Source organism: Poecilia formosa, unplaced genomic scaffold (assembly GCF_000485575.1).
Source record: "Poecilia formosa unplaced genomic scaffold, Poecilia_formosa-5.1.2 Scaffold206, whole genome shotgun sequence".
NCBI classification, from domain to species: domain Eukaryota; kingdom Metazoa; phylum Chordata; class Actinopteri; order Cyprinodontiformes; family Poeciliidae; genus Poecilia; species Poecilia formosa.
In genome coordinates, this window is record NW_006800145.1 from 1,061,433 (window position 1) to 1,086,454 (window position 25,022).

A 25,022-nucleotide genomic window follows, 5' to 3' on the forward strand; every position below is an offset into this window, starting at 1 on the left:
CGTTTCCTGAGCATGTTGCAACTACAAACCTCATGATGCAGCCATCACCATGTTTTAACATGGTGTTCAGGCTGATGTGCAGTGTTTTCTCCCACAGAATCAATTAAGCTTATTGTTTTCCGGCCTCCAGGAGAAAGGCCTGGAGTGTTCGCTGCAGCACACCCAGGAGCTGTACACAAGCCAGCTGCACGACCTCTCCCAGGTGATCGTCGGGCTGGAGAGCGAGCTGGAGCAGGTGAGGAGCGGCTTGGCCACCCAGCGCCAGCGCCACAGCCAGCTGCTCAACACCAAGATGAGGCTAGAGCGTGAGATTACCACTTATCGACGGCTTCTGGAGCGAGAAGAGGGCAGGTGAGTGCGAGAGGCAGGAAGGGTGGTGGAACTTCACAGGAACCAGGAAGGAATTCCTCAATGGGAATTTTGTGGTTCTGGCATGAACATTAATTGAGAATCAGTTCCTGGAACGGTAGACGGAGAAAGGAAATCATAGACCTCGTTTTATGACAAAGTCTCTATGTAAACACAAGGCTTTAAACCCACTTAGTTGACATGAATACGGCAGGAAGCTAATGTTCGGCTCCTCCTAACAAAGTCAACAAAATTATTTCTTTATTGTTTCTTTCACCAAAAGAAGTCAAACAGAGCTCTTTGCGTGTTGGCATTAGCGAAAGTAGCTCTTTGTGACTTGGATCATGCAGAATCCATCCGAATTGAGAGTGAAAATGTGTAATGGTTGCAGGTTGAAACACAGACACTCCTGTGTGCTCAGATAATATGATAATATAGAAACTAAGTCAGTGCAGAAATTGCACACAACGAATAAGGTAATCACAAGATTGGTTCAGAAACCTATCAATTACCTTAAAGTGAGTTTTAATCAAACAAGATCAAAGACTCAAGACAGCCGCATGACCTGTCTTTCTGCTAGCATCAACTTGTTTTATTATACAATATTCAACAAGAGCTTTAATTATCTTCTCAAGAAATTTGGACAATGAAAGGTGCAGAGGACTCTGGCAGCAGCCGTACCTCTCCGAGCTTTGTAATTGTCACGTCATTGAGGGAAAAAACATTTAATTTTGTGCCGCCAGTAGACGCTAGAGGTGATGGAGAGGACATCTGATTGTTTGCTCGTGTTTGAGAAGGGTGGCACCCGAGTGGCTCACGCCAAAGAAAACACACACGAGTCCTTGTAAAAGCAAGAGTTTCCCACTGAAGCATTTTACACGCTCAGTCCAGGTGTAACGGGTGCAAATGATTTTCCAAAAAGTCTCATATTGAAGCATGAGGCGTTACATTTCTATACTATACTAGGCGCTACATTTCTATACTAATTTCTATACAAAGAAATTAGTATAGTGGTGCTGTTCAAGCTGTCATTATTACCTCACACAGGCTAAGATAGAGAACAAAACCCAGCAAATGTGTCAGGAATAATTCGGTGAGATCTTTTGGGCGCATCTGCGGTTCAACTGGGAAGAATTTGGGACTTTTTCCTCCATTTTCTTATATGCTTCTTATTAAACTTTCCTTTGAAAATAAGTGAACCATTCTGCAAAGATGGAAATTGGACTGAATGCTTACTTTTTCTTCTTCCAGTCATAATCCTTCCCAGCCGCACAAAAATGAATGTGTAATTTTTGAATGTATCCGTTTGCTCTGACACGTTCGTGAAAACATCCGACACATCTGCGATTTCTGTTCTCAAGAACTGACTTCACCAGTTTCTATTGAGATCAGATTAAATTAATTAACTGAAGGAAAACATTTGAATACCTTCATCTTCCAGCTGAAATAGTTCAGACTGGAACATTATTTGCACGTTTGTAAGCTTTGCAATTATTTCGCAAATCAAAAGTGACAGACTGTATGGGTGCTCACAGCTCTTAGAGTCTTGCGGCTGTAAATGCAGCAAAAGGCGGTGCTGCTTAGTTTTGTCTCAGATCATGAGTAAAAGAGCGTGCCATACTTTTCACATTTTAACTTGTCAAACATTTTCAGAAGCATTTCTCTTTCTTTCCCACCTCCCTGTTATGCTCTGCTCGGTTTAGGGTTTAGGGTTTGACAACAACATAACAAATTTCAACTTCCTTTTGCTGTTGTTGCTTTTCTTTTGGAGAACATTAAGTTGCTTCAGATTTAACTGATGTTACATTTTACCGTATGTCACAGTCTTTCAATAAATATTAGAGCAAGCATGTTAAATCCTTTCAAAATTTCAGAATTTGGTGCATAATGATTATTTTTTAACTCTTAATTCTTAACAGTTCTACCTGCAGACCTGAAAATTGGAACATTTTGTCTGTTTTGGCTACCATGAATCCTCGTATCTGCAGGTACATTGGTCATCGTGCCCATCCGTTGGTCCTGCGGCCCTGGAGGTCTCCTGTGATGGAGCCGAAAGAAAATGGGCTGGAAAACAGCTTCAGTGACTCTGCTGTCACTCCGGATGAACCAAAATCTGAACCTCTGCCTGATATCCCGTCGCTCCTTCCTGCTGACAACGGACTGAAGAAGAGCAAGCTGTACAGACAGCAAAGCCTGGTGATTCTCACAGGTAGGACACACACACAGAACCTTTTCGCAACCATGCTTACTTATGGTGTGTCATGGATGTCTTTCCGTAGAGCCGGAGCAAGATAAAGACTTGCCACTGTCCACTGTGAAGACTCAGGAGATTCTTCAGGGCAACGTGGTGCGGGAGAGCGCAGAAGGTCACGGCACCATTGAGTAAGTATTGATCTTCTCTCTCCCCCATTGACCTGCTGTCAGCAGCTGTGCCTCAGGCTGAAATGTGGGCGTTTTTTTCTTTTAGCAGTAAGCACTAATTGTATCTGTGTGAAACAGGCTGCTCGACATCATCCGGACAAATACCCTCAAAATAACACTGTCTCGCTCCCCTTATCTCGAGGAAACAAATCACATGTTTGCTACCAGTCATTAATCGCTCGCGTGCTTCACACATTAGCACATCATTCCCCTCACACCCAAGCAACATCTGCTCCAGCAGGCAAGGGCTTACCATCTATACAACATCCAACGAGTCACACGCAATAAAAGAGTGAATCGGCGTCGTAGGTTCTCATGAGTAACTCATCATGGTGTATCATGGGAACTTTGCTGCAGTGTTGGTTTGTGTTTGATGTGGAGACGCATGCCTGGTGTGCAGGCGTTCAAGGGTGTGGTGCAGTGTTATTGTTGGATGAGACATGGGAGGAATAGTTTTGTATGCTCCAGGTCCAGGAGACACAAAAAAGTCTGAAACCTTCAGACACTCTGGCATTAGGCTGAAAGGGAAAGCTGCATAGGAGCTGACTCACTTGTAATTTCAGCTAACTATGGCGCTGCCTGTAAACATCTGCTCACTGTTCGACAAACGCCTCTCGTGTCTTAAGCGTTTGTTGATAATGCTGCAAACTAGGAGGCATCATGTTGTCATCAGAAGGCTTAGAGGCACTGTCATTTACGATGGCGTTGCTTGATGTAGGGATAGACCATGGCTTAAAGCACATCAGCTTTACTGAGCCAACCCTCACAAGCCATTCTTTCTTTGAGAAATCTGATCTAATCTTTTAAAAGGATCATACTCAGTAGTTATTTGCTGTTTATAAAAGCCCTGTCTTTCAAATGTTGTTTTTTTTTCAGTGTTTGTTTTTGTCTGATTTTGGAAGATATTTTCGCTTTTCTAAGTCAACCTGACCAGGTTATTTTTACTGAACCCATCGGAACTCCTTTTGTTACTATTTATTATTCTAATTAGTTATTCTTAAATCTATAAAACTTTGTTCCTACATAAAGTGTCTTGAACATCTTTACATACTGTGCTATTACACTCACTGCAAAGTGGGGTATACTTGTGAAATGTAGAGCAATAATACACGGTTTGCAAAATATGTTGCAAGTATAAATCTAAAAAGTGAAATGTGCATTTCTATCCAGGCCCCTTTACTCTGACACCCATAAGTAAACTAATGTGCAGTCACTTACTGTCAGAAATCACCTAAGTTCATCTGTGTGCAGGTTAACCTCAGAGGTTTGTCACAGGACATTAATGATCAAACTGCATCATGAAGGCCAAGAAACTGAGCAGAACAGCTAAGTGTTGTTTACCACTCAGTCAGTTCGCAGCTGACCGATGAACATTTTCCTTTCCAAAGTGACAGAATAAGACATCAAACATGAAAGATTCAAAATGCTTTGCCACACAGTTCATACTTCTTCATGCTTATTCTGTATGGGTGAACAGGAAAAGAGCTGCAAACCATGTTTAATGACTTCAGACAGACACAAGTTGCACAACAGCTTCCTGTCTCCCCCTTATTGTCTGAACATCCTGTGCAATGAGTGACTGCATGATCTTTTCTTGTCACAATCTGCTCGCAGGACAGAGAAGATTGACAAGGTGATAAAGCAGTGGGAGGGCTCCTTCTTCAGAGGGAACCCCAAACTGAGGAAGAAGTCTGTGTCGCTGCGCTTCGACCTGCACATGGCTGCAGCCGACGAGGGCTGTGGCCAAACCAAACAGGACAGCCTCCCCGACGTGGAGGTTCGTCTCATCATGAAAAGGTCCCGCAGCATCTCCACCATCACGCAGTGACTCTCGCGCTTCGAGTACGCAGTCATTGCCCGTTTGTAGCAGTGTGTGGTGACACCAGAGATGTTGAGAGGATGCAAATGGAACTGCAGCGATCCCCCGAACTCTGGGCTGCGGCCTTCCATTACCGTCACGCTTTCAAATCCAACATTTACTAAGCTTAGCATCACAGCTCATGACCGAATTTACCTGTCGGATACTGGTTGTGGCAGGTCAAGTGTTATAAAAGGAGGCTTTTGTGGTGACCGTTTCAATAGAGCCGGAGAGATTTATATGCTCTGCAGTAAAATGTAAAGCATATCCTTACGTCATCGGCTCAGACAAAGAGAAAGTGTCTCTCACTTTTTCAGCCTTTACTGCATAAGAGGTATTACAGACTAACACTGACATTTAATCCCAGTTAAACTCTGCGTGAAGGTAGGAGGAGACTAATGGAAGCAGACTTGTTCAAGCAGCTACAAACTACCAGAGGGTGCATTTAAGTGGTGGATTTTCACTACAGGACTGTATGAAAATGATAAAAGTGTCTGAATTTCTCACGTGTTTTTATTTTATTTTATTTTATTGCGTATGTCACCAGCAAACAAAGCTAAAATCTTTTTATTTTCAGATTTATTTTATTTCAAAAGTCATAATCTAAATAGTGATGTTTTGTGGTTATTTTCACAAGATTACATAAATGTTTTATCATCTACATTAAAATTAGAGCAGAACAACTGCACTTCTATTCTTCATAAGATAGGGACAAAGTGTTACCTACCTTCTTTCTGTCATTGATCGAGTCATTGATATTTTCGAATGAAGAGTAGTCATAATAATCAATAACATAAAATCATCTAAACAAAGTTTGCTGCTATTTGTGAAGACAAGCAAGAATGTAACGAGCCCGGAAAGAGAAAGTTGACTTTAGCTATTGAATAACTTTAATAGAAACTGCAATGCTTCATTTTATCCACTTATCATTTATTTTGCAGTGGAGTGTCACTATGTCCTTGGTCATTGTGTCATTTCCATCACTAATCTTTACAGCTCTACTCACTGGAGCTCAATTTAAGGGAAATGGTTAATCAGTTAGACAGTAAATTGTAAAATTGTGAGAAAAAAAAAATGAGTGAGTTTTGGTTTAATAAAATAAATACAACCTCAAAATATAGTAAGGTTATTAAAACATAAATGTCTGAAAATTTAAGATTGCATCCAGTCACTCTTCAGGGATGATGCATTGTTACATAAGAGCAGGCCAGCCTTAGAGGTTGTAGTAGCACACACCTAGAAACACAACAGGGTCAAATTTCTGTAGTTTGGCACCATCAGTGTTTGTCTTTATCTGACTCTTGTACTGACTTGGCCCAGAAAATGACCAAAGCGACTGCATCATAATTTTGAATACTTTCCTTTTTAACCAAGTTCAGACTTATAGCTCCTGATAATTCTATTTGTTTTCATGTCAAAAGTAGTAAAATAATTTTAAAAAAAGGTAAAAGAAAATCCAAATACAAAGGTTCTGGCAACATTCAGGTAGATGTCGTGCTTCAGTTCTTACCAGCAGTTCTACTCTGAAGTATGCAGCCGTTTGCATCCTCTTTTTTTTCCACTGTCAGCATTATACATATATAAGCAAACAGTGCAGTGGTTATGGAAAACATTGGATTAGTGAATGGAAACAGCAGAAAGTCCTACTTATCACCACATAACCCCAGACAGAAAGACCCCAGGCAGATATTCAAACCTGTAAATTTCTTGCTACAAGGCAGCAATGCTAATTACTGTCACCATGCAGCCCACTGCAGTATTAATGTATTAATCTGACGTTTCTTCATATAATCAGTCCATGTTTTACTCCCAGTCCAGCCTAACCTCACATAATGTAACTTCCCAAAATGTTATCTCAAACTCTACAGTTTCTTCTATCACTTCAGTTTTGTAGAACAACACTACCTGTATATAGGTGGCATTAATATTCTGGTATACACTCTGTATATACTCTGCCATTCATTTGGCTCAGACACTGAGAAAAAAAAACAAGTCACAGTTGCAGCTAATTAAAGTATTTCAAATGGAAAGATTTATTTATTTATTTATTTATTTGGTGGCAGAGAAGAGATCTGCTACTAAGCAACCACACACACATTTGACTGGTATTTAATGTCAAGAAAACAATATTTTCTCTGCTCACATCGAACAGGAAACATGCTTTTACCTGCCTTGATAAACCTGTCTCTAAAATATGACATTTGTTCTTAGGTTTCGACCGCAAAGGCTAACAGTGAGAGCCACTGCTTATCTATAAATCTACATGTCTGTTTTCCTATAGGAGACCTTTTTTGTGTGTGTTATTTCTGCTTCACTGAGTAACAGGTTAAGGATGAATATGCATCATCCTGCTTGGTTTGAAAAGTTAGGTAATGTTAAAAGTAACTGTTTTACTAACTGAAGTAGACGAAATGGAGGTAGACAAAGAAAAAGACAGAGACAAATTAAGCTGATTTAATTCCTATAATTCATCTTCCTAGTTCCAGTAATTCGGCATGATTGGTAGTTTGGTTGGGAAAAGATGGAGAGTTTGAGCTTGTCCCATCAGATGACGGTTGCTCTGAGTGAAATATTTCCAGTCCTGTAAATTTCCTAACCCGGTAATTTTCTTACAGTCCTGAAACATGTTGCACTGCAAACCCACACAGCACGTAAGAACATCTGCACTGAAAATATCCAGAGTTGGAGCACTTTGGTGGTCCTTTGTGAATGCAGGTAATTCTCAGACTGATAATGTAGATATAATGTACCACTGTGATCCTAACAGCAGCGCCGCTTTTATCTCTTACTATGTGTTTCTCTGAGAATCTCGCTTCCCCATTTTCACCAATAGAGGACAGCGTTCTTTAAGATTTACCTCTGCAATGAATCCATCATACTGTGTCTGTGCCTCCTTAGACTTTAAGTTTTTATGCTGAGTTTTGAGTTAAGCCCCAAAGATGTTTTGAAAAATAAAATTTGGACCTGTAGGCAGTATGTGTTCAGGTCCTTCAAGGGTTGTTTAAAATATCTGAATTTATCTTATCTATGCAGTCCTGTGCTTGATTTTTGCTCTGCTTCAAGAAGCACACTAGAAATTTATCATTTCAAATAAAGAGAAAATGTGCTGACTAGTGTGTTTTTTTGTCTTTCAAATGTGTGCAAAATGCAAAATAACCACAATGTCTCCCTTTATGTTTACAAGTCTGTTTACACACTTTTACCACGTGTGCTCTCATCTTTCCACTTTCACACAGTGTTTGTTGATCATCTTTGTTTTTATTGCAGTTTAAAAAAAATACAAATCCATATCTTTACAGATAACACAACAATAAATATATTCAAACAGATTTATACAGTGAGGGCATCTGCACAGATTTTTACTTAGAAATTAATGGATACATCAGAGTCTAAGTCTCTCGGTAACAGTTTGAGCAATCAGCAGGACGTAAGCATCATAATTTTACACTCTGTGCATTTATAAGCCTTTTTTTTTTTACTCTGTTGCATTGTGTAGCAATGCAGCCACAAACTTATTTTATCAGAATGGATGCGGAATGAAATATAATTTCCAACATTCTTACAAATAAGACCTAGATAGTATGATGTTTGTTCACATTTAGCTCCCTTAGTCAGAAGAATCCCAGAAAGGCTTTGTAGTCACGTTTCCATCAGTTCTGACCTGCTCCCCTGTTCCTGCTGAACAAAAGCATCCCTCCAGCTGGATGCTGCCACCGCCGTGTTTATAGTTTTACCAATTTCTCTTGCACATCCAGAAAGTTACATTTTGTGCTTTGTCTAGAGCACATTCTTCCACACGCTTGCTGAGCTCTCTGCGTGGCTTGTGGTCGCCTCGAAATGATTGTCAGGTTTGTGAAATGAGCGACTAATAGTCCTCTCAACAAAATTGTCCTGCCCGAACCGTGGAGCTCTGCAGCTCCTCCAGATCGACCAGCTGCTTCTCGGGTGTTGTCCTTGCCATCTTAGGTGGACGTCTTGGCGTGTTTCCAGTTGTGTCATAATCAGATGATGGACTGATGAATGCTCCCTGAGATGTTAAATACTCAAGATATCGTTTTATAACCTAAACAGGCTTTAAATTTCCCCACAGTATCGTCCATAACTGGCCTGCTGTGCACTTTGGTCTCCATGATGCTGTTTGTTCACTAATATTCGTTGACAAACCTCTGAAACCTCAACAGGATGTCTGCATTTGTACTGAGATTACATTAGACGCTGAGCACTTTGTAGCTTCTAATATACAGCTGGGGGCCGTTGGTTGAACCGGGTTTTATTTGGAGGTATTCGATATAAAGAGGCTGCTTACAAATGCTAACCTTACGTCTCAGATATTTATTTGTGAAACACTTTTCAGTTTAAAATTATCCACTGCTTTGCGTTTGGCCTTATAAATAAAATCCCAATAAGATACACCGGAGTTTACTGTCGTAATATAACAAAGTGTGGTAAGGTTTAAATGGTGTACATATTTCCTGCAAAGCTCAGTTCGTCACAAAACAGGACAAACAAGTTGATATTAAATTAAGATGCCTGTTGCTGGAACATTAAGACATAAAAAATAGTATTAAAGTTGTTGTCTGGGGTAGGTAATTGCATTTCTGTAGTATTTTTTACAAGCTGGACAAATTTTAAGCACAAGACGTCATCTTTTTTTATTTGTTACTCCATCTGTTTTTTTATAGTCCTGAGCTAAAAATACATTCATTTCTGTGTGGGACTTTAAGGATCAGGATGTGATACTGGAGTGTTAAGCTTTAAGTCGGTTGTTCATCTGGGCTTTCAGCCCCAGAAGAGACGGTAACTTGACCAGCTCATCAGCAGTTGTGACATTTATTTCGACCAGCATTGCATGTCAGTCAAAGGCAGCACAGTGTAAAACGGGTCACAGGAGGTCATCAGAGTTTGGTTGTCTACTGCTTGGTTATGGAAGCCTGAATATACTCAATGGCTTTGCTGCAAGGTTGCAGGGGGTCACACTCTGCAAAGATGTGGCAAACATTCTCCATGCCAGCTTCAACACCTTTTGCCACAAAACCAAACATCCTGCAGACAGAAGGTATGAGAACTGATTACATGCACTTGCACAAAAGGAACAACAGAAACAGATGTATTGCAGGTTGGAAGCGTAGATTACCTTGCACCAAAACTTGTGCCTCTCAACCACCTGCAGGAGGACAGAAAACAACTTTATAAGCACTAACAGAAACGTGAAGGGGATGAGACGCATGCATGTGTCGAATTCATCAAGGTCCTGAGCATGTTGCATAAACATACAGGCGATTGTCTGGATCTTCACCGCCGTAGCTGAGCAGGTAAGCCGGGTAGTGGCGTCTGAAGAAAAGCCTGCCGAAAAAATAACGGTAGGTTTTGGAAAAAATGTTTCACACAAACCGCGCCTCGCCAGCAGCACGACTCCGAAGCAGGCTGTCAGTAGCAATCTCAGCAGTATAATGGAGAGATATATTTTCTTACTTCCTGTTGATATCTGTGAGTGTAACACCCTTGAGGGACACCTTCATGTTCACAATAGTGGGTGAGAAGGAACCGGGTGTCTTCTCAAGTGTCAAGGACACCGCCTTTTGCACGGCGCAGGGACCTGTCAGCATCTCAGTGGGAACGGCATTCAGATAGATAAAATTGGAGGCTGCAAAACAGACAAAGCATCCATTTAGTTCTCTCTGCCAAATAAGAAATAACTTACAAATGCACAATGAAGAACGTAACTTTTTACACCCCAGTTGTTGCTTTTAACTTATTGCAAACTTCATCACCTTCACATGTGTCTTGCTTTGCATAAGCAGCTTCTATTGCTTCTTTATCTATCTTTTTTTTTTTTTATTTCCATGCATGCAAGATGTGACAACCAAAGATATTTTCTGGAATGCTAAGTAATGAAGTAGTTGTCTTATTTTACGTTTTTCCCTTGCCCTGGTAAAAAAATAAATAAATTCTCAATATAATGCACATGACACAAACATTGTGTGACCTTGACTCACCTGTTCTTTTGTTCTCTGTAGATGCTTTTTCATTTACTTTCTCTCCAGTTGTGCTCATATCTGTCAAAAATGGAGATGTTTTTTGGGGTTTTTTTTTTTTTTGCAAATATCTGTATTAGTTGCACACAAACACATCAGGAAATGTCTCACAATGAAGGTTTACTCACCCTGGTAATTTAGTAGCAGCCTGCAGGGTAGCGCAAAAGGAGAGATTGTGTGCTGGTAAACCAAAGCCGAGAGACTACCTGTAAGAAGAACAACCAAAATCTTTCGGCTTAGAATCTGAGAACAGTTTTGCTGCCATTTTTCAATCTAACTTTACCAGGACAAAAATGTGGCTAAACAAGTGGGTGTGCGGAAAATATGGTATTTATTTATTCACGTCCAAATAACAGCAGAAATGTTGAAGTTGTTTGAGTCATCCCTATTTTTGAAACAATTTTTTTCTTGTTGTCCTGACTAAATGGACACAGACAAGCTGCTCAGCTCATCCTTCAAGAATTCAGATTGTCTAATCTTATCCCCAAAATAACTTAAATAAACAACGCAAAAGTTTCGAGAGCAAAGGGGATATGCTTTTTTCAAAGATGTGAGAGACTGTTTAGATGAGATATATTATATTGGAAGCATTATCGGTTATGAGGAGAAAGCTTGCAGGTGCAGAGCATACTCTAACCTCTTGCTATTTTTTTTTTCTTGTTTGCAAATAAGAGCAAGAAGATAAACATGTATCTGATTTGAAACTGTCATGTGCAAAGATTCTTAAAATTAGCACAAAATCTCAGAATAACTTCTAGTTTGAGGCAGAGGTGGTCACAGCCTGTTTGACAGCCCCAGGAAAAACAACCCCACAGGCGAGCACCCCTGATGAGGCGTTGCCCTGGGTGGTTGCCCACATTGCCCATATCAAAAACACCGCCACTGGCTTGAGGCAGAAATACCAGCTTAAATGTTTCTTACACTGCTCAGCTCTTAGTTTCAGTTTCCAAAGAAATAAAAGTAGATTTAGCACTAAAAAAGAAGAATAAGTCGGCACCTACAGTCCTACATAAACAGGATTTGGTATTTCCCCCATCCACTTTCAATGGAAAGAACTGAGCAAAAATGGAAAAGAGACTAAAACATGCTCATGTATAAAATATACATAATTATATTCACCTGTTCTTCAGAAAAACAAGCATTGGTAAATCAAGATGCTTAACATGAGAAAATAAAGGTTTCCATATCACAGGCATTTTAATTGCTTTACACCACAGAGAATTCGAGGTTCAGAGTTTCTATCAGTCAACATCTAGTTATGCAGCCAGAGGTACCATTGCATCTGTCTCACACATGGAAACCACACATGTCGAAGACGAGCAAAATGTCAGAAAGACAAAATGATCATGTCTCTGTGGTTAGAGAAAAAAAAAACCTCAAAAACTCATTTCTTGCAAGAAGGCCAACTGAAGTCCTCTGAACATGAATCAGCTTTCATGTTATTACAAAACCTGAATTTTAAACCCACTGAACTATTGTTCAAAAAGAGGGGAGGCGGGGTGAAAAAAAAATGGAAGGTTTACTCACCAAAGTATGGTTCCTGAGAAGAACCTCTGATGCGAACGCCTTTAGCCGATGATTCAATCAGAAAGTGCCTGATATGATCCGAGCCGCTCTCTCCTGAGTACACGAGAGCAACAAATGTCACAAAAATGTTCGCTCACCACATTAAAGAGGAGGAATTGCTTTTGGTCAAGTAAGAATGACAAAAGACTGCCTGGAAACAACAAATATCGACAAGTCCAATCAACAGCATTTAAGCAAGAAAACCACATCAGAAATGTTGAATCCAGAGTAATCAGTCCTTGGGCCTCGAAAAGCTAAAATACAAGTTACTGCAACACAAGTTCAGACTGAAAAAACTAAACAAGGAAGATTCCTGCAAAGTCTGTTGTAGCGCAGCACAGTGGCCTACTGGCTAGCGTTGACGCTTCAAAAGAAGGAGCTCCTTGGAGTCGAGTCCTGGCCAGGATCTCTCTGTGGAGCTGAAATGCTCTTCTCGTGGTACTGAGTTAACCTTTTGCAGTTCAAAGACCTCCGTGTTAGATTAATTGGTCTCTGTGATTTGACTTTATTTGGTCTTGTTTGTAAAATGTGGACATGCAAAGCAAGATGGTACCATTAGTCTCTCTCTAACAAGTGACTGTAGGAGCGAGCAGGTCGTTTTACCTAGTTGTCCTGAATAAACTGCTTAAACGGTCTCAGGTTTAGACGGTTATGATCAACATTTTCACGTCTTTCCTCAGATATCGGATCGTATAAAGATCTGGGTTCAAGAACAGTCATCTGCAATGAGTCAATGATTTGTTTTTGTTTCCTCATAGCCATTCCTAAGTTCTTTTAGCTGTATGTTTTCCTTAGGGTCATTAGCATGTTGGAGAACATGACTTGCTTCTGAGGGTGAGCTTTCTGACATTGGGCCATCTGTTTCAATCCAACATGCCTTGGTAGTCCTACTACAACCTCTTGAATTTCTGCACAGATCCAAGATTCCCCCAGGCTAGTAGCAGCAACGCAGTCCCAAGACCTAAAATATGTGATTGGCAGCAGATTATTATTGTTATTTTTATTTTTTTTTCCCCCTTCAGTGCTAGAGTCATTTTGGATTTTCTTCCATATAAACTGTGACGGGTACAAATGCTCCTGATGTTGCGATCAAAAAGTGGAGTTCTGCCGAAATGTTTTTGCCTGTTTTTCCTCAGTTCTTTCTCTCCCATTGTTACCAGAAGTCTGATCCAATTAATGGTGCCTTTTCCCCTTGTGTCTGCGCCCTGGGAGTCTGCTGCTCTCCCATGAGCATTGTTCTGTATAACAACGTTAACAGATGTTGTCGCTGGGACATGAGGCTGCACAAATCCCTTTTTTTTTATTTATTTTTTTTAGTTTCCATGTTACGAAACATGAATGGGAATAACATATATTATTCGTTTTATTTAAGCCATAGATTTACATTTCCTATATGCTATTCGTTATGATTAGGGAATCATTTTTTTATGGAATGTTTTGTATGATTGCATGTTAATGACTGCTTCATTGTGTCTCCTGAGTTAAACAGTGATGACGTTTCTATTCTATTATATTGTCTTATTTTACCTGTTATTTGTTTATATAACATTCAAAAGATATAAATGTAGGAGTTTTCATTAGTGATCTCTAACCAGCATTTTTTTTATTATTTATTTTTGCATTTGATTGCATATATGCACATAACAAATAAAGGATAGTTGGCGTGGCAACATCAATTACTGAAGTTACCACCGAGGCCTCACAGTGGAGTTATATCCCACATCTTTTACTGATAAATTTTTATCTTAGCCAGTACCGTAACATCGTGTGCTCGCTATTAATTTCTTCCATTTCCAGGAGGGTATGCTGCTGCAAGTTTTAAGCTCGTTTGTGAGGCTGCCAAGCTCTGCAAGCTGGAACTTGAAGTTGCCATAAAAGTTATTTTACGACAACCTCGAGTAATGAAGATATTTAACCCCTCAACTTTCAAAAGTTGAGGGGTTGTCTCCAGTTTCACTTTATCTGAAAAGCGTTTATCTGTTGCTTGATGCTCTGGCTTATTATTAAATGACTAAATTTCATGCAAACATTTTAACTCTTTGCAATCTTTGCAGGATGGATAGAAGTGTGACTTTAAAATCTTTGTGTTTTTTTCGCCGTTGCTACAGGATAGAGTCTCACCCATCCATTTTGAAACACGTGTTGCATGACGAGTGATGTCTTCCATATCTTTTTGTTGTAATTACGTTTACAACGTTACAAATCTGTGACAGAAGTAAACCTCCAAATGGCTCTGTGATTGAGATTTGTCTTTTGTTCTTTGATTGCTCTCAGAGTCGTAAACAGCCCGTTTTCTTTGGTGTTTACACAATGCACACCGCGGGTGGAAAAATCACTGGCACCGTCCCCTGGCTCGCCGCAGACTGCCGCATGGCATAAGATGACATCCACTTTCCACAGCACATTGTGTTTGCATTGTTTGTCTTTGACTGTGGGAGTTGTGGCTTTAAGGCTTTCTGTTGCCTGTTTCTGACCAAATATTTTAAAAGCCGTTTAAACTGTGTTTTTTAGACGCAGACTGGACAGACAATCTGTCTCTGCGTTCCTCTCTGCAGGGTTTCTTCACATTGTTCGCGTCCAAAGACTCCGTCCGTTTTCCAGGCTCAAATTTCCACGGCTGCCAATCTTCTTCTAACCCAGCAGCATAAAAAAAAAGAAAAAGTTCACCGGGAAATTGGGGCCTTTTAAGGATGGACATAAGGGATGGATGAATAGGTTAGGAGAACTTTCTTGGAATACAAATCGTTTTTCCATGCTTTGATCTGTTTCCGTACTTTTCCAGATCTGTAAAATGCTCAATTTCAGACTCTTTTTTTTCTTTCTTTTTTAAATGAATTTTCCAGAGTGCGCGTGTTTCTACAGAACATAAAAACGGTGAGCCTTGTGAGTGATTCAGAAGCAGTCATTAGCTGCTGTGTTCGTGTGCAGACGTTTACCTGGACAGGCGGCAGCAGTGAGGGTGGTGGGCGACTGGTCCACCTTCATGGCCAAACCAAAGCTTCCTCTGTAGGAGGTGCTGTCTCTCACCACAAACGTCCCGGCTTCCTTATCCTTCAAAAGACCTTCAGCTGGGAGCAAAGCGGTTGGCAAAAGAAGGCATGGCGTTTATTCTGACATCCGTTGTCACGCACGGCACGTAAAGCCAACGTCAGGGGCCACCTTACCCTCCGCTCTGCTGATGTGCGGACGAAACCAGAACTTCGACGTGTTCATGACGAATTTCATAGACGGCTGGCTGCCGCTGAAACTCGCTTGGAAACACCTCCGTTTTGAGGGAGAGGCGGGGACTTTCTGGACGAGGTCAGCTTCTGACCCAGAAGGCCGCAGGTCCGACTCTGGCGCGCCGTTGATCAGGAGCAAAGGAATATCTGTCTGGGAGCCGGCGAGCGAAGCGGGACTGCTGTTCGCTCCTCTGCTGTGTAGTTCAAGTAGGTGACCGTGCTTCGAGAGCGAGGCTCTGCTGTCAAATGGCGGACATTTGGAGCCGTCATTGAAGGGGCTTAGAGCGCAAGTTGGGATGGACTCTGGAGAGTCGGGGTCCTCAGTCAAAGATAAGTTGCTGTAGAAAAGGAGGGGAGGGGGGAATCAATAAAATATCATCACAATACTTTTATACTTGAGTTTTTTTTTATCTAAACAACAACTTTGACTGTCATTTTAAACTCTTTTTTTATACTGAATGCACACTAAATACTATGAGTACCACTACTACTACAATTTTTTTTTGTTCTTGTTGCAATGTTCAAGTTCCAGAATGAAAAAATGAGCAGGAAGCCTGACTTCCAAATAAGAAGGGTAAAATTTCCTGATGTTCACGTCCTGCTCTTGCTGAGATGCTGACGGGGTGACTTGAAACAAGCTACTTGTGTAAGAACCCATCAAACATCTCAAAGCGGAAAGTGATGAATGTGTCAAATGTTCTTCACACTGATATGAGAAGCTGATAGATATCTACAAAAGCATCTCACTTAAGTTACTTCAGCTAAAGGTTAGGCACGATCTATCGCTATAGATCCAGATAGACAGATAAGCACGTATCTATCTAGCTATAGATACGTATCTATATTTTTCTAACTTCTTCTTCCGTTAGAAAGATCTATTTTTCTTGACGTCTTTGAAATGAAATTGTTTTTCAAAGATAAATTAAAACGAGAGTGCATCAACATGCAAACATTTTTTGATAAAGAACTAATTAAGTAATTGTGTTTCTTTATTTTTTTATGAATTAGAAAAGTAACAAAAACCTACATCATTTGATTAACAGGCATCGTTTATGGCTACTTTCATATTTGAATCTGCTTGCTTCTGATGAACAAAAAGAAATCTAACTTTCCCCCCTCATCTCCAATGTCCTTCAAATGTGTAGAGCTACAGAAAGTTTCACGTTTTAAACTCTGATTAAACTCTGCTTAGTCCTAATATGGTTTTGGGTTGTAGGTGAAATTGTTCTGAAGAAAACCGTCTAATCTCCAAATATGACTTTTTTTAATTTTATGTTTGTTGCCTCTAATAAACAACAACAACAAAACTTTTGTATTTTATAATTAGATCTTGAAAAATGTCCTTCTATTTGAACCGTTTAATTTTCTGTTTGTTTAGTTCAGCAATTTGATTTACTATATTTTATGCATTTTTTTTCTATTATCTATCATTTAGATTCTTTTATTGGCTTCTGAAGATTTAACACAATGTGCTTTCCATTGTTCTTTTCAGTGAATTTTCTGTGTGGTAATTTTATGACATGCAGTTATATAATAATCGGTTTGGTTTATAACTTTGGCTTTAACATTTTGTGTGGGAGGAGGGAGGAAGAGGGGGGGGTTATTTCAGTCTTGTGATTTGTCTCTCCGTTCACGTTTTTGTTTAGTCATGTTCTTCAAAGCTGTTGTTTTAATCATTCCCGTGTTTTCCTGTAAGCATGTTGTGCCCTCCTATCTTGCACACATTCACCGTCCTCCCTGTACTTCCAGCTTTCCAGTCTCTGTCGGATCGTCTTCTGTCTCAGCCCGTCTGTTCCTCTTGTGGTTTCTCTGTCTGGTACCCAGTTTTTCTCCACTTGTGATTCCAGCTCTCTTCCTCTATCTGACTCTCTTCACCAGTACATATGCCTAACATGTGATCCTGCCTGCTTCCTGTCTTAAGTGGGGTGCAACATAAAAACAGGAATTGTTCCTAAGTTATACTATAATTATTGGTTTTATTCTGATTCTTTTTCATATTTGTTGTTGTGGCTGTATTTTCTTTATCTTTTTTTTACAGGTTTCTATCATCATGTTTAAGTTTTTTGTTTTGTTTTTTTCAGTAGTTTATTTCTTCAAACACGCCTCAATGAGATAAAATCCTGAATGAAAAGCAACAGAGTTTCCATCGGTTTTTACCTGCCCAAAATGTAGCTGGTATCTGAGCATGCGGACATGGAGAGCAGCGAGGTGGCGCTGTTTCTGTTGGAGCCCGACAGGCACATTGACCCCGGGGAGAAGGCCAGGTCGTTCTTTGGCGAGGGGTTTCGCCTGGGAGCGCTTCCAAATGGAAGCGGCGGCAGGGAGGATGTGGGAGAGCCGGAGAACACCAGCGCGCCATTGGGGCTGCTTCTGAGGCTGCCGGGCGTGGGGATGGGGACACTGGGAGACACAACAGGAAGTGCAACGGCTGGCGATGAGTGTGGAGGGCATCCTCTGGGAATCAGCACGCAATGGGAAGCGCCATCTGAGTCATCCGAAGAACGGGAGACTGAGGATGAAATGAGGAGTCATGGTTAGGATGCTTAAGAGTTACATAAGAATATGAAAGCTTCCCGCAGCCCGGAACTTGTCTGACTTTGTTTTTTGTTTTTTGCTTCATGGGCTAGGCCTCTTTCTTGAAACACAGAAATGACCGTGCTAGAGAAGTTCACATTTCTCATGCAGGAACATGCAGAGGAGTCTATCATTTCCAAACTAATTGCTTTTCCAAGGCGTATTTCTGCTTTTGCAATAACAGAAAATAAGAGGAGTCTCAGCTTGTTCTTGGACTGTTGCGTTTGCGTCTGCCTCATTGTGCTGACGAGCACAGAGTGAATGTCTGTAGGAAAAAAAAAAAAAAACCTTTTCATTCCAGTAAGCATATGTGTAAGGGTGGGTTTCGTAGTTGCACTGACAAAAATAATGACTAACATTTTCACAGATATGAAATGCATGGCAACGTGCAGCATGGCGCACTGTTGCAAGGTGAAACGTTGCAGAAATGGGAAATGAGAATTCATCAACAGGCACAGAAATTCTTTCTTCTCGTTTTTGCCAGCCAGAAAATACATCTAAAAAAAAAAAAAATCTTCTACTGCTACCGATTTCCTGTAAACTTTTTCACCTCTACGCCACTTTCAAGAAAAGTGAGCAAAAGGAGTACGAGCAAAACATCTTTATGAAAAAAGCAAGCGCAACAGGAAATCTATTTTCATATTGTTTTGCTCCTTGTACACAGTTTCTGAGCGGAGGAGGCCTTGCCTGATTACCCCCCAGCATGACTATGTGGTTAATGTTCCTGACAGGGTGTGGTTTCACTCTGGGCAGATGTGGTGCAATAGCTACGCGATTAAAACCATTTAATATATCACAAAAGGTGCGTGCACTTTAAGAGCTGTGCTTTTTGTTTTTACAAGGCTGACTGGTTTTATAGCACAATTACACATCGCTGTTGAGCCAACGGCTGGTTGCCTGCGTGCGCCAAGGAAGCTTTGCTCCACAAAGACACCTTTTAACTCTCAGAAACCAAAGAGCAGCTCAGGGCACATAGCTATCGCCTCCAAAAGCCACAAGAGTCTGAAGCAGACAGACTCCAAGCATCACCACAGACTGGCCATCACACTGGTGTTCAGCGGAGGAGCAGCACCCCGCTGGCCAAAGGCACACGGAGTGATGCCGGGCATCGAACCACCCAAGCCAAGTACCACAGCCACATCCCACTGCTGCAGGCCAAGCCCGGCGGTTGCAAGTTGGGTAATTGGCTCCTTTAAATACATTGTTATTTATGCTGACGTGTTTCTGAACACGACCGTTTGCCAATAGCGTCCTACAGTTTGTGTGCATTTGAGTGTTTGGGTGTTCGAAGCTGGATTGGCGGCCGAGTCGGATCTGAAGAATCCTAACCTTGAGTCCACTTCCAACTCATTCGCAGTGAGGATTTTTGAAAAGGCTGACATGACTCACTGCCCAGCGGACTGTTCTTTCTAAGAACAGCATGCGCGTTAGGCAAGAAAAAAACTCCAAGTCCAAACTGTTTTATTTATTTTTTTCTATTGCTTTTTGGGATGTCCACTCAATGGGGAATGAGCATTGCCAGAAAAACAACCATACAGCTGGGTTATTCTAGTCAGACTAGATTCAAGATTCCTATTCTGTTCTGAATTTAAGGGCTGTTTTTATGATGTTTTTGAAGGAATGTGGACTTTGTTTGAACATTGCTGGTTCGAAATGTTAAATTCTAGAAATCTGAATAGAGATGCTTTAACCAAGTTTGAGATGTATGTCCAAGCTGAGCATAGCACTATTTAAAATTCAGCGCAAGAATCAGTAAATTGCTTTCTAAAAATGACTTGAATAATTTGAGTTAAAGCGCAAAGGCATGAAATGAAGAATGGGCAAAAATAAGCAGCCCTCGCTTGATTAGTTCGACAGACGCTGTCTGTGAAAACATGATTTTCAAAGCCAGATGAATGTAGTGAGGTTAAAATCCTCATGAGTAAAGAATAGACTAATTATAAGTGGGAAAGAGAGACCTTTAGCTGTTTCCATTCGGTACTGCTGAATGTAAACAATACTTTGGTCAGTAGAGGCCATTCTAAATCAAATTAACTTATTTTGTTTTACTTACATTTGACAGTGTAGAATGAAAATGACTCTCCAACTGCTTGACATTTACAATTGTCTTTATGCTTTCATTGGGGCATCAGAAATTGCTCCTCTGGTACAAAATACTGCAGCTCGTCTCGTGACTAATTTGACTAACTATAGTTGTAATAGTACAAAACAAAAATACAGCAAACATTACCACTCTATGGTTTGTATTTTTAGCTTCTTTTTTTCTGTAGTTCCTTTTTAATTTGCAGTCAGACTAAAAGGTGTAATATATATATATATATATATATATATATATATGTGTGTGTGTGTGTGTGTGTGTGTGTGTGGGGGTGTGTGTGTGTGTGTGTGTGTGTGTAGTCTGCCTTCCTCTTTAGTTTTATTTTTGCTCTTTTTAGCTGATTTTTCCCTATTGACACCTATAAAACTAGACACAAAGCAGTAGAAGAGAAAAACCTACGAAGCGTAATAAGGTGGGCAAAGAAGATGCTGTGCCGTGATGTAGTTCTCTATTTTTCAAAACAAAGACAACAGACACAATCACAATTTAAGGACCAAGTTCTGAAGAAGAGGAAGCAGCTGCCATGTACCTGCTGGAGGGCTTGTGCAAGTGGGGCTTCGGATTGGTTCGAAAGTGGGATCCATGTCAAGAATGAGTTGATTGAGACTTTCCAAGGTCATGTCAAGATCGTGGTCAACAAGGTGAAACTCTGGCTTAGAGACACCAGGTGGCTGAGGGACATTTCCCTGTGAAGAGTCGAGGCAAGTGGTCTGACCCACTCTCAGAACATGGCAGGGTATCACTTTGGACATGCCTTCGGCTGCAGGCATCATAGTAGAGGGAACCGCTGTCTTCTTAAGCTGCAAAAGCCACAAGAAGAAAAATTAAGATTGTATTTGCTTTAATTTTGTGTGCTTAACGTGACATCATACATTTTAGAGGAACTTGTTTGTGCTTCTCTGCATTCGCAGTCGGGAAAAACTCACAGTCTGCTTGAAACTCATTCGCTGTCTTACTTCTAAACCTCGACTGCTTTTCTATGAAACACTATATCATCAGTATAAGTAAATTTATTCCAGGAGTTTAATTCAAATATGAAGTTTATATATTATGTGTTCCAAGGTTTCTTACAGAAAGACTGTTCTATTTCTGTTTTGTTTTTTTTATCAATTAATCTTATTATTATGACTTAAAGTTAATGAAAACTTTGAAAATTTAAATATTACAGAGATAAGTAAAAAAGGATTTTTAAAAACCAAAATTTCGTAATTTGATCATGTGACTGACTTGACAGTTGTCCAGCAGACGGTCAGCGTCCCCCTCACTGTCTGCACTTCCCTTTTGCAGAGGGAAGCTCAGACTTCAAAAGATCAAGAATCTGATTGTTTAAACCGAGCTGAGTTAAACTAACAGAGAAAAACGCTGTTTTTAGAAAATTGGGAAGTAAAACCTGTCCACGGTGTGAACTGCAGATGGGGTCAGAGCTTCAAGACTAACCACACACAGGCAGACCCACAATGCGAGCGCTAACAGTCATATTTATTGTGCTAAGTCCCTAATGAACCAGAGATCATGCCAGAAGTGTCTTTCCTGGGACAAAAAATAATAATCTTTTAGGAAAATATTGTAGTTTTTCAATCTTCTCTCTAATGGCAAGCTTTATGGGGACGCTAATTTGCTTTTCCAAAAGAATTTGGTAAATTCCCACAATCCAAAGGTACTAAAACCTGCTTCATTGAGAATGGCATCACTGTGATTGGACTGGTCAGTAAACTCGATTAACGGAAAATTTATTTCAACAAAGTCACAGGCTGATCACTGCCACGCCATCCTGCATTGATGCAGGAATTCGAGCAGCAAATCTCAGCAAAGGTTTTTAGAGGTCAGTCTGAGCAGCGCACATGTGCATTTCAGTAAATCCACAGTTCCTCTATTAATCGGCATTTTTACCAACATTGCAACTTTCTGAGAAACAGCAAACCATAAACCATATTTCTCAAAATGAATAGAAAGTTAGTGGTGGCTGAGATACTTTGCAACAAGCTTTGCATAATCTAGCTAGATTATGCCACGTGTGGGACAGCATGGCTGAAATAAAATCCAAAAATAAGATAGTTCACACCTTGAAGAAACAAAATAATACTTATAGTAATATATATCGCCAGTGTAAAGTTTGTTTTTCTTCTTCTTCTTCTTAACTGGTGTAATCATTAAGTTGCCGTTGCATAGGCTGGATCAAATCGCAATAAGTCAGGCCTCCAGGGACAAGTTTGTCGCCTTATGTATAAAACCACTACATGAGTAATTACATGCGGTAGAAGTGATGCATTCAAGCGCTGACATCTCAACCGGGCTGAGCAGAGTTGAGGAGGATCCACACCCTCTGACTCTGCTCGCCAGGCGCTTCAGACAAGGCGTGGCGCTGATTGCGTAACTCAGGTGACTGGCTGTTACCACGGCAACATAATGTTTACCCCGCAACAGTTCAGCCTTAATGGGTGTGGTTCATAGGTGAATGAATGAGTGTTGAAACTCCTATCATATTATTGCCATCATTTTGAACTTTCTCTACTTTTGATCAGCCGCTTTGCTTCTGCCAGAGACAGAGTGTGTGCCGTCCTGCTGCGGGTCAGCTCTTAAACTGTACAGAGATTTTATTTTATTTATTTTTTTTTTTATACAATGCAATTTCTTTGCTTTAAATTAACTGTTTTGAGTCTCCATGTTTGACGAATGTTGAAATAGAAAGTATATTCTAATAAAAAGATTTTTCTTTTATGTAGTGCAAATATCTGATACTGTAGAGTAAGGTGGGCATTAATACTACATGTATTAAAACACATTCATATTCCCAAAAATTTGCACTATATTTAGTTTCCCCACATTTTTACACTTCATTATTCTTACTTATGTTATATCTAAGTCTTAAAGCTATAGTTCTATTTTATGTTTTTACTCTAGCAACATGCTTTGAATAAGTAAAATCCCCCCACCCCACTTGAATATACATTTAAAAAAAAAAAAAAAAAGTAATCTTACCTTGAATTCCTTTGCTCAGATTTCTGCCGTTACTGTCTCAGGTAAACCACCCACCTCTCGTGTTGCACGCTTTTATTAATGCAATCCCAACCCTTTTCCCCTGAAAGCCTATCAGCAGCTTGACTCAGTGGTCCCTGCCTTTTAAGCTGATTATATCATATTACCACAGTTGCATACATGCCTGGTGGGTTGGTTTTTCTATTCCCAAAAGCACAATCAAAGCACACAGAAGTAAACCGGTGTTTCTTACTTTGCTTCAAATATTCATACTCAGATATTTAGAGCATGGTGAAATGTTAACCTTTTTAGTGTCTTTTGAAGACGCAAAATTCTTTATTAATTACAGCCCATAATGCTTTTTGTGCAAATTTCACTGGAACATTTCTTCTTATGTTTTCTGTTCATGTCTGAGCTTCTATTTGTTGAAAACATTTAGAATGAAATATAAAACATAAATAATGATTGTGAGAACAAGGCGAAATGGCTGTAATTGTAAGTCGTAAAACATTACATTACACTTTTTAATTTTCCCTAAGTATACCGTTAGAAGACGTTGGGTTAAGGATTCCTGGCAGCTGGACTTAAACTGTAGTCCAGTTTAATTCCAGACTATTTGATGATTACTAATAGTTTTTTAATATTTCCTAAGACTTGGTGCCCTTGGCTATGACCAGAGTAATGAGATGTTATGTCAGGGCTTCGCTTTGCTAAGGCGTTATGATTCAGCTGAGGTGTGGCAGCCGTCTGTAGCCTTGAGATTTATTTAGAAGTTAAACACTTTACAAGGCACAAAGGTCCAGTTTGCTAAAGTATTAAAAAGATGTAAACTTTTACAAATATTTTTCAAAGTATTTTGAGCGTTTTGGAATACACCTCCGCTATGCATTTGTAAAAAATAATTTTTATTTTTATTTTTTTTCCGTTTCTTTGCAAAACATTTCAAGCTCTCTGTCCCTGGTAAGGACAAACATCCCGCAGCACAATGTCGTCACTATCGTGTTTTGCTGTGGGAACGGTGTGTTTAGAGTGATGAGTGTTGTGAATTTCCAAACACACATACCCTGCTGCAGGTGAGCCAAGAGATTTAGCTGTGGATCTCTGCATCTCCTCCAGAGTTACCATAAACCTGTTTGTTGCTTCGCTCATTATTGTCCTTCTTGGCCAGTCGGTCAGTCTTGATGAGTTGACATAATCCTTGGGTGTTTGGGTTTTGGCTTTGATTGGGTTTGTGCTTTTAACTATCTCTGAGTTCTTTAGTATTCTTAGAGTGATTTTCATGAATTTAGTTGTCAATTGTAGGCATTAGGCTTTTGCCATATCTGTGAGATTCTGACATGGCAGGAAACTCACTGCCATGTCAGTGAGCTGAGTTTCTTGGTTTGTTTTTGGGTTCTGTTGTCTGCGTTTTAGTTTCTCATGGGTTTGTGGTTCCTTTGTGTCTAGTTTAACTCCCTCTTTATTAATCATTCACTTCCTCTCATCCTCCCTGATTTCTCTCTGCTTCAGTTGTTCCAAATCTCTCTGATTAATCCACCCACATCCAGTGTCCTTCTCCTCTCTTCCCTCCTTATGTAACATCAATGTCTTTAGTGTACTTTACTGGTTCTCCCTGCTATTTTCTATGCTTTGCTCCCCCTGTGGCTCTCTTGTAAATTGTTTTTGTTATGAATTTCTTTATGAATCAATGAATCAATCAATCGGTAAAAACTCCTGCTGCTTATTTACAGTGCTCCCCGTCTTGCATTTGGGTCCTCGAACGTTATCAGCGCATAAAATTGATAATTATCTTAGTTGATTTGCAGTCGTACTCTTGCTGCTCAATGAGATGTAAAAGGTTTGGAAATCATTTTATAACCTAATCTTACATTAAGCTTCTCAATAACTTTATCCCTGACCTCTCTTGCTGTATTTATGGTGAACTT

The 25,022-nt window shown here is 40.1% G+C and overlaps 2 protein-coding genes across 5 annotated transcripts in view; one reads left to right on the plus strand and one right to left on the minus strand.

Moving 5' to 3' along the window:
• krt222 (keratin 222) overlaps window positions 1–7,737 on the plus strand; it is a 34,129-nt gene extending 26,392 nt beyond the window's left edge. For all 4 annotated transcript variants that reach the window (XM_016679253.1, XM_007567298.2, XM_016679254.1 and 1 more), the window contains 4 exons: window positions 131–351; window positions 2,337–2,557; window positions 2,628–2,730; window positions 4,384–7,737. In XM_016679253.1, the coding sequence (XP_016534739.1) occupies window positions 131–351; window positions 2,337–2,557; window positions 2,628–2,730; window positions 4,384–4,597 (759 nt within the window). In that variant the 3' untranslated portion in view covers window positions 4,598–7,737. The remainder of the gene's footprint in view (window positions 1–130; window positions 352–2,336; window positions 2,558–2,627; window positions 2,731–4,383) is intronic.
• A 1,363-nt stretch (window positions 7,738–9,100) lies between these two features.
• LOC103148497 (tensin-4) lies at window positions 9,101–23,180 on the minus strand. Its single transcript, XM_007567299.2, has 12 exons — window positions 23,101–23,180; window positions 20,651–20,921; window positions 17,607–17,958; window positions 15,393–15,787; window positions 15,165–15,296; window positions 12,190–12,282; window positions 10,791–10,868; window positions 10,624–10,683; window positions 10,100–10,271; window positions 9,902–9,970; window positions 9,762–9,791; window positions 9,101–9,670 (listed from the first exon to the last, which is right to left on the minus strand). Exons 2-12 carry the CDS (start codon window positions 20,892–20,894, stop codon window positions 9,538–9,540), a joined length of 1,758 nt encoding a protein of 585 aa, XP_007567361.1. The 5' UTR covers window positions 20,895–20,921; window positions 23,101–23,180; the 3' UTR covers window positions 9,101–9,537.
• Between the last annotated feature and the right edge of the window lie 1,842 nt (window positions 23,181–25,022).

Excerpts from the sequence above, each read along its gene's own strand:
- LOC103148497 (XM_007567299.2), bottom strand. The coding sequence starts at position 20,894 with ATGATGCCTGCAGCCGAAGGCATGTCCAAAGTGATACCCTGCCATGTT. Across the intron at positions 17,959-20,650 it reads TTGCACAAGCCCTCCAGCAG|TCTCCCGTTCTTCGGATGAC; the intron begins GTACATGGCAGC and ends TTTCATCCTCAG. Across the intron at positions 9,671-9,761 it reads GGCACAAGTTTTGGTGCAAG|GATGTTTGGTTTTGTGGCAA; the intron begins GTAATCTACGCT and ends TTCTGTCTGCAG.